Genomic DNA, 12278 nt, shown 5'->3' on the forward strand with positions numbered 1-12278 from the left:
GCCCCACTCCATGGAGCGGACAGATCAGGTTCAAGGTCTTTTACCATTTCCCCAACCATAAGGCAAACTTCACTTCCTCGGACTCCCGCCTCGCTCAGCCTAGGCCTCCCCTCTTCCTAGCCTCCATACTCCTGACGGTCACGAAAGTGCCCCAGTCCTTTGGGGAAGGACTCTGCCCTGTGCCCTCCGGCCCTGGCTGCACGTAGTGGACCTAATAAGTAAGCTGTTGCCTGGCGAAGGCTGACGCTGGCAGAGTCCTGGTGATTAGGAGACGCCCACAACCCGAAATGCCCGGATCCTGAGAAGTAGGGTTCAAGGGAGAGACTTCAGGGACACAAGATGGAAAGCGGGTTCCCATCATCCAGGGAGCATGCCATCGTGCACGGAGCGGGAGCCAAGACTGCAGGGGACCTAAATCCCGTACTCGGGGCCGAGCCGCGCTCCCTGTCCCTGCCAAGGACACTACAGCTAGAACCCGTCACACCTGCTGGAACCTACCTCACTAGGAAAACATGATCGTTGTGAGGGACACGCGGCCCAGAGGAGGGAACAAGCCCTCGGGGCCGCCGATCCTGACCGGAACGGAAGGCCGAGGGCACCGCGTGCGAAGGGGCGGCCACCCTCGCCGGGCTGGGCTCCGAGTACTGGCGCTGCACGAAGGCCACGTAGGCACTAGCCGGACGCGCAATGCCATCCGGTGCGGGACGCGAGGCGGCGACAGACGTTCGCAGAGCCGCGCGGAGGCCCCTCTAGGCCGCGGCAGGAACGGGACACTCGGTAGCATTAACTCTTTCCGACCGCCAGGGCAGCATTGGAAGGGAAGCGGGTTTCCTCCGCGAGGGTGGGGCCCGCGGCGCGGCGGCTCGAAACCCCTCCCCGGAAGGGCGTCCGTCCGCTTCCGGCCGGAGCGCGGTGTCTGGTGGGACCCGGGCAGAGACGCGGGCCAGGTTAAGCCCGGTCTCGCGTGTGGCGGCTCCCGCCTGGGAGCATCGCGGGGCGAGGGCGGTGGCCTGCAGGTGAGCGGGTGGCAGGGGCAGCGGCGTGGACCCCGGAGTTCCCGAGGAGCCCCGGCCGCTGCGCGGTGGCGGAGGCGAGGCTGCCGTTGTCCGTGGGCGGCGGTGGTTTCGGGCCGGGAGGCCGCAGGCTGACGGCCGGACCGTTTCGGGGAGCCCCGCCGTCGGGCTCCGGAGACCATCCTGTTGTCCGCCTTTGCGGAGACGGCGTCGGGGCCGCGGCGGCCAGTTTCCCGACTCGCTGGCCGGACTTTCCGCGGGCCGGGGGACCCGGGCGGTGCAGCTTCAGAGATGTCAGCCTCTGCTGGTGCCGGAGCGCGACAAGCGTCTGGGTGCCCGCTGAGCCGGCCGGGAAGCCGGCCACCGGCCATTTGAGAACATCCTGGCGTCCTGGCCGAATTTGGGAGCCGTTTGTGAGACTCAGGCCAGGGAAGGCGAGATCCCGCGACTCTGCTCATTCTCGCCTCGAGGTCTAAATGAACGTCGAAGAGAGGGAAGGTGGGCCGAAGGCTCACCGTCGACAGCACCAACTCCCCTTCTCTCGTCCTTTGCGGCTTGGCCTTTGGATAAGCGTTTTGTAAGCCAAGGTCAGCTGTGATTTTTCTGGGTCAAGGAAAGAGGTTTAAAAACACAGGACTGGATCTTGTGCACGGTGCCCTTGATGGTGCTTGGGGGGAAGTGTCAAACGAGTGTGGAGCATCTAGTTACTGAACCCGGGTTTGCTGTCTTAGACTAGAACTGCTTTTCCCCTCATTACTTTCCTCCTCGTCTGGTGTCACTTTTGTGTCCCAGCTGTCCTGCCAGTATCCGTAGAGTGGAATGGAGAATCTGGAATGTTCCACGCACTGAGGGTTTCGTCTTCACAAGAGGATGAAGGGTCAGAGAAGTTGGACCCCCTTGCTAGAGACAGAAGACTGGGATGACACGTTCACATTTAAGAGGAACTCAGAATATTCCCCTGATCCTTCCTTGGCGTGGGGTAGCTGGGGTGGGAAGCACAACAGTGAAGTCTTTGGAGAATCCCCATGCCTCTTGCAGCCAGAGGGTGTAAATGGTCTCACTGCTAACCTTTCTTGAATCATTACTTTTGCAAAGAAAGACCAAGTCCTCAGTGGGTGTTTGTCTATCGATGAGCTGTGCATTATTTCAAGTGGATAATCGAAGAAGAAAGGGTCTGGCAGTGGATTCTTTAAAAGGAAAGGACGTGCCCCTTGGTGGCTGAGTGGGTTATATGGCAGCATTTGGCTCAGGTTGTGATCTGGGGCTTCTGAGATGGAGCCCCATGTCAGGCTCCCTTTTTATCAGGGCGTATGCTGCTCCCTCTGTCCTTCCCCCTGCTTGCTCTTTCTCTCTCACTCAAATAAGTAAAATCTTCAAAAAAAAAAAAATGGAAAGGAAGGTAGATTTTTCTGTTCATTTTTCTCCCCTTAGGTGTAGTGGACAGTAAAGTTCATATGACTTTCTTACTGATGTGTAATTTTTTTTCCTGTTCTCAGTGTTCATTTTTCTCCAGTTAGGAGTAGTGGATAGTAAAGTTCATGTGACTTTCTTACTGATGCGCACTTTTTGTCCTGTTCTTAGTGTTTTATGAAGAAGATCCGTTACTTAATTATATTCCAGATAATACATGGTCTCAGTTGCCATCATAGGTGGTAATGGGTGAAAACTAGAGAAGTATAAAACAGGAAACCACTTAGAGAGGCTTCTAAGTCAAGGAGAAAACCTGTCAAGACAGCGTGAGTATACATAGTCTATGCAACCCTGCTTGTCTGTGCTTTGCTGCATGCAAATGGGTGGGAGCCACTGTCTCAGAGCTAGCAGTTGCCACAACTTTTTTTGTTATGGTAATTTCCCCACATTTTGTAGCTAATACCTTGTGGGAAATTCGTGGTCCAATATCTCCGTTCATCTTTCAGTCTTTTTTTTTAGTGTTTAATACTTCTGCCATCTGTACTCAGGTTTTTTCCTTTTTCTATCACTTACCCCCTAACTAAACATAAGTTTTCTCATAATAGGTGATTATTTATTTGTAGGGTACAGTCGGGAGCTTGGAAAAGAGGCCGTGCTCTTCAAACTGGAGATGTCATAGGCTTCAAGACGAAGGCACGAGACTCACTGCCAGTGGATGTGTCCCATGATGAATTTTTGAGTATACACCAGGGGCTGCTGAGAACAACTGAGCTAGAATTCTCGTAAGGAAACTGAGCCTGTTTGTGAGACAGGGCAGTACATGATAATTACTAATTCCTAGGAACTGATAGGAATTTTTGCAATCAGAATGTTGTATTTTTTATGAGTTGAGAACTGTAGATCTGTAAATAGACATATAAACAAGTACAATGGTTCCTGGGTGTTTATCAATAGAGTAGACCAATTGTGGGCGAAGTTGGACATTGGCTTGTGATACAGAGGTATCTATACCACTGAACTCCAGTAATAACACCATGAACTCTCCTTTAGAAAACTAAAGAGAATAGGAGCCATCTCATTCTCATAAAGTACAGAAGAAATTGAGATCAGAAATGGGTTATCAGTAACAGAATATGAATAGAACTGTGTCTAGGGAAAAAATAATGATAAAAGCTCTTATCTTTTATTATACGCTGAGTTCCTTGAGTACTTCATTTTTAAATATGTATGACTTTTGCTTGATTAAGAACCATTTATTTCATGAGAGGAAACTAAAAAGGGTTTTTCTTTCAGTAAGTCACTCCTGAAAAACAGAGAGCCTATTTTAGGTGTCAGTTGGTAATTTGGCTCTTATTTGCAATGAGAAGGCTACTTTAAGACACCATACACAGTAGCAAATGTATATTGTCTTTGATGAAAAGATTGGTGTTGTCTGTATTTTAGAAATAGAGTTAGATTGTTCGTAGAAGTGAGAGAAATTTCCTCTGGCTCTTTTCTGTTCACAGCTGTGCCTGTTCACCAGATCCTAGGCTTTTTCTGAGAAGGCAAACATCAAAGACTGGACAATGGCACCTGAACTCGTGTTGCCTGAGTCTCAGGTGAGCTGCGCGATCCAGCTGTTGAGGGCTGCCTTTCCCTGCTGCCCAGGAAACACACTGCCCAGCTCACAGGCATGTTAGCCCCAGTATTCTCCCTGGGGGACTGGGTACCTCCTAGGCTATTGATGATCCCTTGGTTTTCCTTTCTGCCTTCTCACTTAAAAAAAAAAAAAAAAAAAGTGGGGCATCTCCGTGGCTTAGTTGGTTGGGTGTTTGCCTTTGGCTCAGGTCATGATCCCAAGGTCATGGTATTGAAGCCCATGTGCTCTACCCTTTCCATTTCTACCCCCTGCTGATGCTCTCTTTTGCTATCTCTCGTCCTTTGTCAAATAAATAAATTTTTAAAAAATCCTTTAAAATGGAGGGGGTGGCTATGAATTCTTTGAGTGCCCAGGGTCTACCATGGGCCAGATGGTAGAGCTGCTTCTGTAGTGCAAGTACTGAGCTGAAGCCCATTGTCTTCTTTAGAGCTTGTTGACATTTGAAGAAGTGGCCATGTATTTTTCCCAGGAAGAATGGGAGTTACTGGATCCCACTCAGAAGGCCCTCTACAGTGATGTAATGCGGGAAAACTATGAGACCGTCATCTCTCTAGGTAAAGACCCTCCCTCTCCCATTGGGTAGAAGTTGAGTAATCTGTCATGTTCTCTGCTTACTGGGAATGTACTCCCCTGAGAGGCTGTGTTCTGATAATGGCTTGTTTTTCAACTAGATGGTGTGTGGACAGGGGAAAGGTGTATCCAGATCACCTGGGGTGCTTTGTCCAAGTGCACAAGGTCATTCCTTGTCCTAAAATTCTTGATCCCGGGTGCCTGGGTGGCTCAGTGGGTTAAGCCACTGCCTTCGGCTCAGGTCATGATCTCAGGGTCTTGGGATCGAGTCCCGCATGGGGCTCTCTGCTCAGCAGGGAGCCTGCTTCTTCCTCTCTCTCTCTGCCTGCCTCTCTGCCTACTTGTAATCTCTCTCTGTCAAATAAATAAATAAAATCTTTTAAAAAAAAAAAAATTCTTGATCCCTTCCTTCCCTCCAAATCTGTTCCTTTTTTACCATTCCCATCCCCGTACAAGTTACCATCATTTATTCAAAATGTCACAGCAGAGAAATAGAGTCATCCTTAGCCATAATCTTGCCATCACAACCCACTAGTAATGCATCACTCTCCATTTGGCTACACCTTCGTAGTGCAAGCAGAGTGCAATCGTGTCTTGTCCTTTACTGTTTTAAAGTCCTCATCAAATCATGAAATTTCATGTAAATCTTTGGACATCTTCTCATACATCCATATTCCTTACCGAGGTACCCAGGAGCCTATAAGATGTGGCTGCTACTCACCTTCCTGCCTCGTCTTTCCATTGGTGTTTTTGTTCAGTTGTCTTTATTCACAATGATTTTTCTCTTGCTTGTTCTCATCAGACTAACTTCTACCTGGGGCGCTTGGGTGGCTCAGTGGGTTAAAGCCTCTGCCTTCGGCTCGGGTCATGATCCCAGGGTTCTGGGATCGAGCCCCGCGTTGGGCTCTCTGCTCCACAGAGAACCTGCTTTCTCCCCTCTCTCTCTCTGCCTGCCTCTCTGCCTACTTGTGATTTCTCTCTGTCAAATAAATAAAATCTTAAAAAAAAAAAAAAAAAACAAAAAACTAACCTCTACCTTTCCGTTTCTGTTGCTGGCACATTGAGCCTGACTTCTATATTTTTAAACACCTCTAATTTTTGCCTAACTCAAAACATTTTACATAAGAAAAAGTAAGATTTCCTTTTATTGACTATATGAAAACTGAAGACAGTAAACTGGGGAATTGCTTTAGGGGTGGTTACGTGCTCCTGTTTACTGTGACAGCGCCACCAGTTGGTATCACTTAACATTTGTGAATATGTCCCACATGTACTAAAGGAAACAGGATCTTCTGTGGTTTAGAAATGAGGTAAGGATGTTCATAGACAAAAGTACAAGAAATTTTTGCTGGTTCTTTTCTATCCACAGCTGTCCCTGTTCACCACATCCTAGCCTTTTCTGAGAAGACAGACACCAAAGACTGGACAGTGGCACCTGAGCTCGTGTTGCCTGAGTCCCAGGTGAGCTGTGCGATCCAGCTGTTAAGGGCTGTCTTTCCCTGCTGCCCAGGACACACACTGCCCAGCTCACAGGCATATCAGCCCCAGTGTTCTCCCTGGGGGACTGGCATCTCCTAGGCTTTTGATGATCCCTTGGTTTTTTCCTTTGTTGCTTTCTTACTTTAAAAAATAATAATAATAATAAAGAATGTGCTATTAATTCCTTGAGTGCCCAGGGTCTACCATGGGCCAGATGGTAGAGCTGCTTCTGTAGTGCAAGTACTGAGCTGAAGCCCATTGTCTTCTTTAGAGCTTGTTGACATTTGAAGAAGTGGCCATGTATTTTGCCCAGGAGGAATGGGAGTTACTGGATCCCACTCAGAAGGCCCTCTACAGTGATGTAATGCGGGAAAACTATGAGACCGTCATCTCTTTAGGTAAAGACCCTCCCTCTCCCATTGGGTAGAAGTTGAGTAATCTGTCATGTTCTCTGCTTACTGGGAATGTACTCCCCTGAGAGGCTGTGTTCTGATAATGGCTTGTTTTTCAACTAGATGGTGTGTGGACAGGAGAAAGGTGTATCCAGGTCCCTTGGTTAGCTTTGTCCAGGTGCTCATTCCGTGTGCTATGTGGATGTCTTGTTTTATTTTTTTCTCCTTCCCCAAATCTGTTTTCATGGGTCTCTTCTCGGTCAAGAGCTTTCACCCAGCAGCTACGAGGAAGGAATATGCGGTCATCCTTTACCGTGATCTCGCCCTCATACCGCGTGCTAATGCGTCACTGTCCTTCAGGCACAGTGTAGCCCGAGCGCTGCCATGCCTCATTTCCCAGTGCTGTTAGCATCCTGGCTTAAGCCAGCAGCGTGTGTAACAGCCTGACCTGGGCACTTTCTGACCGGTGGCCCTGCCTCTTGCCGTCCCACACTCTTTTCCACAGAGCAGCTGGAATCTTTTAAAAACCTGGTCAAGGGACGCCTGGGTGTCTCAGTTGGTTAAGCAGCTGCCTTCGGCTCAGGTCATGATCCCAGCGTCCTAGGATTGAGTTCCACATCGGGCTTCTCGCTCAGCAGGGAGCCTGCTTCTCCTTCTGCCTCTGCCTGCCATTCTGTCTGCCTGTGCTCGCTCTGTCTCCCTCTCTCTCTCTGACAAATAAATAAAATCTTAAAAAAAAAAAAATTAAAAAACCTGGTCAAATCATGACATTTCCCATTGTAAACCCATAAGGTGAATTCTCACCACATTCTGAATAAAATCCACACCTTCCTGAAGTGCTTCAGGTCCTCCGGGATCTGACCCCACTCCCCTTCCTGCCCTCACCTGCTGCCATTTGTGCCCTTGCTCAGTCCCCTTGAGCCTTGCTGGTCTTTCTGTTTCTTGAAATTGCCATGGTCGTTTCTACTTTCCCCTTTCCTCTGCCTGGCGCACTTTTCTGCCCCATGGCGAAACTCACTTCTACATTCCTGCTGCAATTCCAGTTTTTCAAAGAGGCCTTCCCTACTACCTCCTCCGAAGAAGCTTCAGAGAAGCAGAATCTTAAAATGCTGGGTTGTCCTGCTTTAGTTTTTCACAGAATATTTACTGTGTGCTGACAACTTCGTTTATTTATCACTGTTGAGCAAACTCCCATAAGATCAGGGCGCTTTAGGGGAGCCTGGACGGTTCAGTCGGTTAAGCGTCTGCCTTCGGTTCAGGTCATGATCTCAGGGTCCTGGGATCGAACCCTGCATTGGGCACCCTGCTCATCGAGGAGCCTGCTTCTCCCTGTCCCTCTGCCTGTAGCTTCCGCTGCTTGTGTGCTCTCTCTCTTTCTGTCAAATAAATAAAAATCTTTAAAAAAAAAAAAAAAAGGATTTTTTTTTTAACGTAAGGGTGCTTTGGCTTAGTTACCACTAACTATATCGTTAGCCCAAAGAGCGTTCCTGGCACATTCTGTCCAGTCAGTACAGACTGATTGAACGACTGAGTGCTGAGTACTTCCACAGCTTGCTGATGTATATTTAGAAAGGTTTCCTTAAGGAATTCTGGTATGTTTTTTCCATCTGGACAAGAACCAGTGAGCTATAGGAATGGGGGGAAATCTTTCCTAATCCAATATGTGGTGCACAAGAGCTAAGTAAAAAGCAGGGATCCCTGGGTGGCTCAGTTGGTTAAACCTTTGACTCTTGATTTCAGCTCAGGTCACAATCTTATGGGCCATTAGATTGAACCCTGTGTCAGTCTCCACAGCCCGAGGGGAGTCTGCTTAAAGATTCTCTTCCTTTTCCCCTCCCCCGATTTGTGCACTTGTGCACCTGTCTGTTCACTCTCTCTATAAAAATAAAGCATATTCTTTTAAAAAAAGAGCTAAATACAAAGCTACTGTTACTATCCACTAGTGCATACTACATACAGCCCATTGATGTTCACCTTGCTCAGCTAGACTTGGGCTAATCCTAAGGAACTAATAGGGCTAACCTGCATTCCTTGTAGACTCTGGGGTTTGGTTCAGCCTTGTTGAATATAGGGTAATCTTGGTGACAGGGCACTGTAAAGAGGTTCCCATGCCCTTTATCCTCTCCATGAGTCCAGCTTAGGTTTATTTTCACTCTCCACTTTGTGTATCCACCCAGAAGTGCAGTATAGTATAAACCTGAAACCAGATAGTAGAGTCTACCCGTCTAACCATTCGAGTAATGCCCTGTAAACTGCCCTTTGCTTTTACTGAAATACTGTAGAGTTGGTGGACAATTATTGAGTGGCTAGTTGGGTTCCCAGTCCTTGACGTCCTTTTTTCCATTTCACAGCATTATTTGTGCTCCCCAAACCCAAAGTGATCTCCTGTCTAGAGCAAGGGGAAGAGCCATGGGTTCAAAGGCCCTTGGAGTTCAAGAACAGTTCTGGGGAGTTGCCTTCAGGTAAGTATACAGTGGGAAGAGAACAAATGTGCCTTGATAGCAACCTTTGCAGGGATTTAATATTTAAAATTTAAAATTCTGCTTATCTGTACTTTGTAAGTCAGTAACTATTAGATTTTTCTCTCCATTCCTGTAGTTTCGCTTTGCCATACAGTTGGCTGATTGTTATGTTTATTCTCACAGGGTTAAAGGTCAAATCTGACACTGAAAACCATCAGCCTGTGTATCTTTCTGACTTAGAAATACAAGTGCCAGGAGACACAGTATCAAAAAAGACCCGAGTGAAAGTTCCCCAGAAAACAACAGGCAAAGAAAATCATGGTGATGCACATAGGATGGGGAAGTGGCATCAAGAGTTTCCGGTTAATCAAACAAAGGAGCTTTCAATTTGGGAAGAAGAGCTGCAGAGACTCATGGATCTTCACAAGAAAGCTCGTGCAGTAGAGAAGCCTTTTACATGCCAGGAGTGTAGGAAAAACTTCAGACTTACCTCTGATCTTACTAAACACAAAAAAATTCACACCGAAGTGAAGCCGTATAAATGTCAACATTGTGGTAAGAGCTTTAGAGGGAAATCAGATCTTAACAAACACATAACAATACACCAAGGAATAAAACCATATAAATGCTCTTGGTGTGGGAAAAGCTTCAGTCAAAATTCAAATCTCCGTACACACCAAAGAACTCACACTGGAGAAAAACCTTTTATGTGTTATGTATGTGGAAAGAAATTCAGTCAGAATTCCCACCTTAGTAAACACCGGAGAACCCACATGTAGCATAAGCATGAGAAAGTTTAGCAGGAATTCCAGCCTTCTTGCGTACCAGAAATACTACCACTGAACAGAAGGAAGCCTATCCAGCATCCTTAGTCTGAAGAAATTCTCCAAGTAGAGCTTTGCCCTGAGCTTTATGAAAAATATAAAGTTAAAAAGCATGAATAATTCATCATCGGAAAATTTGGTGATAAAAACATGTTTCTCAGAAATGAATCAAGGTAGACTCTGCAGGGGATATGTTAGTTGTACTAATTACATTTTTACTAATCAGGGAATTCCTAACAAGAAAGGTGTACAGGGAACATTCTGAGTACAGAATGTACTATTTCATGATTGTTCTGGCAATTAGCAAATTCAGCTTCAAATAGCAAATATACCCATGAATTAATCAGTCTTCTGTGATCATCTTTTGTTGGTTTTACGTTGACCTTCCAGCCACGTTAAACACATGATGGAAACATTTGTAGCATGGGCTTCCAAAACAAGAAAGAATAACCTGCATGTTTAATTGGATACCATTGCCTTCATGTTATTAAGCTTACCAATTTCAAGAGTCCTGTGGGGCAAAAAAGTTCTGTTATCAAGTTTTCCAAGAACCAAATTGGATTTTCCTCTCCTTTGTCATTGGACACTGTTCCCCACATTGGATATCATTTGAGTTCCTTCTTGAACATTTTAGTTCTTGAATCCTTTTAGGACCATTTTTATTATGATGAAATACTATTTACTTCACCACTAGGGAATCTTGCAGAAGAAGTAATAGTGCACTGACTTACACCTTTGACTGGTGGTGTTTGATAGAGGAAAATGCTAAGATCATATGCAAACGGGTTGGAATTTTTAGCCATGGATTACATATTATATGTAAAGAAGATTGTAATAAAAGAATCTAGACATTTTTTCCCCCTCACAATGTCAACCATAAATATTAGCACCTGGGGTCTAAACGGAAATTTATGGAAGTTCAGTCAAATCGGGTTTTTGTTCATTGGCTTTTTAATTCAGTTTTTGTTTAGAAGAACAAAGGGTTGTTTCAAAATGAGTGTGTGCTGCACGCAGGTTATGGTTCAGTGGGCGTGGCAGAAGGTTGGGTTCCCAGAAGGGAAGGTTTGGGAATTGGTGCTGAGTGGTGGACAAGGACAGGTGAATCTGCATTCACATTGGTTGTCTTACACTGTAAACCAGTGTGAAGCCGGCAGGGTCTCCCTGTGTCTGTTTTGTACACAGCATGTAACAACAGCCTTCGGGGGTGAACGGTAGATGGCTGAACTCCTCTGTGGGCTGTGGATCTTCTTATTGTCTACAGCAGTGACTCCCATGTGCTCCTGTTAGAGTTTTTAGGTGGTGTCAGGAAGGGGGTTAAATGAGTTCCCGAACACCTCACAAACAATGAGATTAAGGCTCTGATGCGGGGACTTGTTCAAGACCCTGTTGCTCTGGGTCCGCTGGCCGTCAGCTGCGTGAGGGAGGCCCGAAGGCAGGATGAGTGGGATGTGCACGTTCTCCCTGCAGGGCCGGGCTGGATGACATTGTGCTGTGTCTACTGAGTTCTGAACATTCTCGTGGCTTGATTAGTTCCCGAAACACGCATTGGCTTCTCTTACCCCTGCTCCCCAGTGATGTGCTGGGCAGACTGACCGCAGGGAGGAAGCAGTTGTGTTTATGGCTGTTTTCAGCTCCTTTGAGGAGTCGAGCACGGCTGGTGGTGATTATGCTCCATTGGTTTGGTCCTTGGCTTCAGTACGTTACAGTGTAAGTCACCTGAGCTGTGGGTCCGGTGCTTTCAGCAGGATTTTGTTTTCTTGCCCAAGGTAAGAAAACTTCTTAGGCACAGGTAGCACTGAAGCTCTCGTCTGCATAGCTGTTACCCATGGCCTCGTCCTCAGGCTTTGGGTACTCTGTCTCATCCAGGCCATGTGCAGACATCTTCCTGGTGCTACATTCGTTTCATCTCGGGGGGGCTCTTAGGTGCCCAGGCACTAAGTTTGGTCTAGACTGGGAATGCAGTAGTGGACAAAAGAGCCAAAGACATGCCCTCGCAGGACTTGTATTCTCATGAAGAGTGTGGAGAAGAGTGGCGATAGTTTGCTGCCTCTTGCAGTTAGGGTCATGAGATGGTTGTGGGTGATGGGTTGTGGGAAGCCCCACTTCTGGGCTGAAGCCTTTCTTCGTTGGTGCAAAACTCAATAGTGTCCTTTCTACAGAAACGGGCTGCAAAGTCATAATAGTCTGGAGTGCTGAGCCCCCCATGTGGAGAGTCCCCCAGACCTGTGATGGACTTTATAGGAATGAAAAATAAACTTCTGTTGAACTACGGAGATGTCGGTGTTGTGTGTTTCCACAGTGTAACCTGGCCTGTCTACATTGAGACAGCTGTTTTTTTTTTTTAATTAACATATAATGTATTATTAGCCTCAGGGGTACAGGTCTGTGAATCATCAGGCACATTTTACAGCACTCTCATAGCATATACCCTCCCCAATGTCCATAACCCAATTACCCTCTCCCTCCCCCTTCCCACCAGCAACCCTCAG

At 46.9% G+C, this 12278-nt stretch overlaps 1 protein-coding gene across 7 annotated transcripts; it reads left to right on the plus strand.

Annotated features, from left to right (window-relative positions):
* The first annotated feature begins 934 nt into the window (after positions 1 to 934).
* Positions 935 to 12062, plus strand: LOC122895900 (zinc finger protein 75A-like). 7 transcript variants are annotated; one of them, XM_044233698.1, is made up of 9 exons: positions 935 to 1600; positions 2595 to 2749; positions 3047 to 3205; positions 3929 to 4093; positions 4490 to 4616; positions 6002 to 6093; positions 6383 to 6509; positions 8855 to 8965; positions 9149 to 12062. In XM_044233698.1, exons 4-9 carry the CDS (start codon positions 3989 to 3991, stop codon positions 9742 to 9744), a joined length of 1158 nt encoding a protein of 385 aa, XP_044089633.1. In that variant the 5' UTR covers positions 935 to 1600; positions 2595 to 2749; positions 3047 to 3205; positions 3929 to 3988; the 3' UTR covers positions 9745 to 12062. The 7 variants fall into 7 exon arrangements, with proteins under 7 accessions (XP_044089633.1, XP_044089636.1, XP_044089634.1 ...); XM_044233701.1 differs by having other exon boundaries at positions 2634 to 2749; XM_044233704.1 differs by having other exon boundaries at positions 937 to 1600; positions 3929 to 4021; positions 4532 to 4616.
* The last annotated feature ends 216 nt before the right edge of the window (positions 12063 to 12278 follow it).

Source organism: Neovison vison, chromosome 14 (assembly GCF_020171115.1).
Source record: "Neovison vison isolate M4711 chromosome 14, ASM_NN_V1, whole genome shotgun sequence".
NCBI lineage: Eukaryota > Metazoa > Chordata > Mammalia > Carnivora > Mustelidae > Neogale > Neogale vison.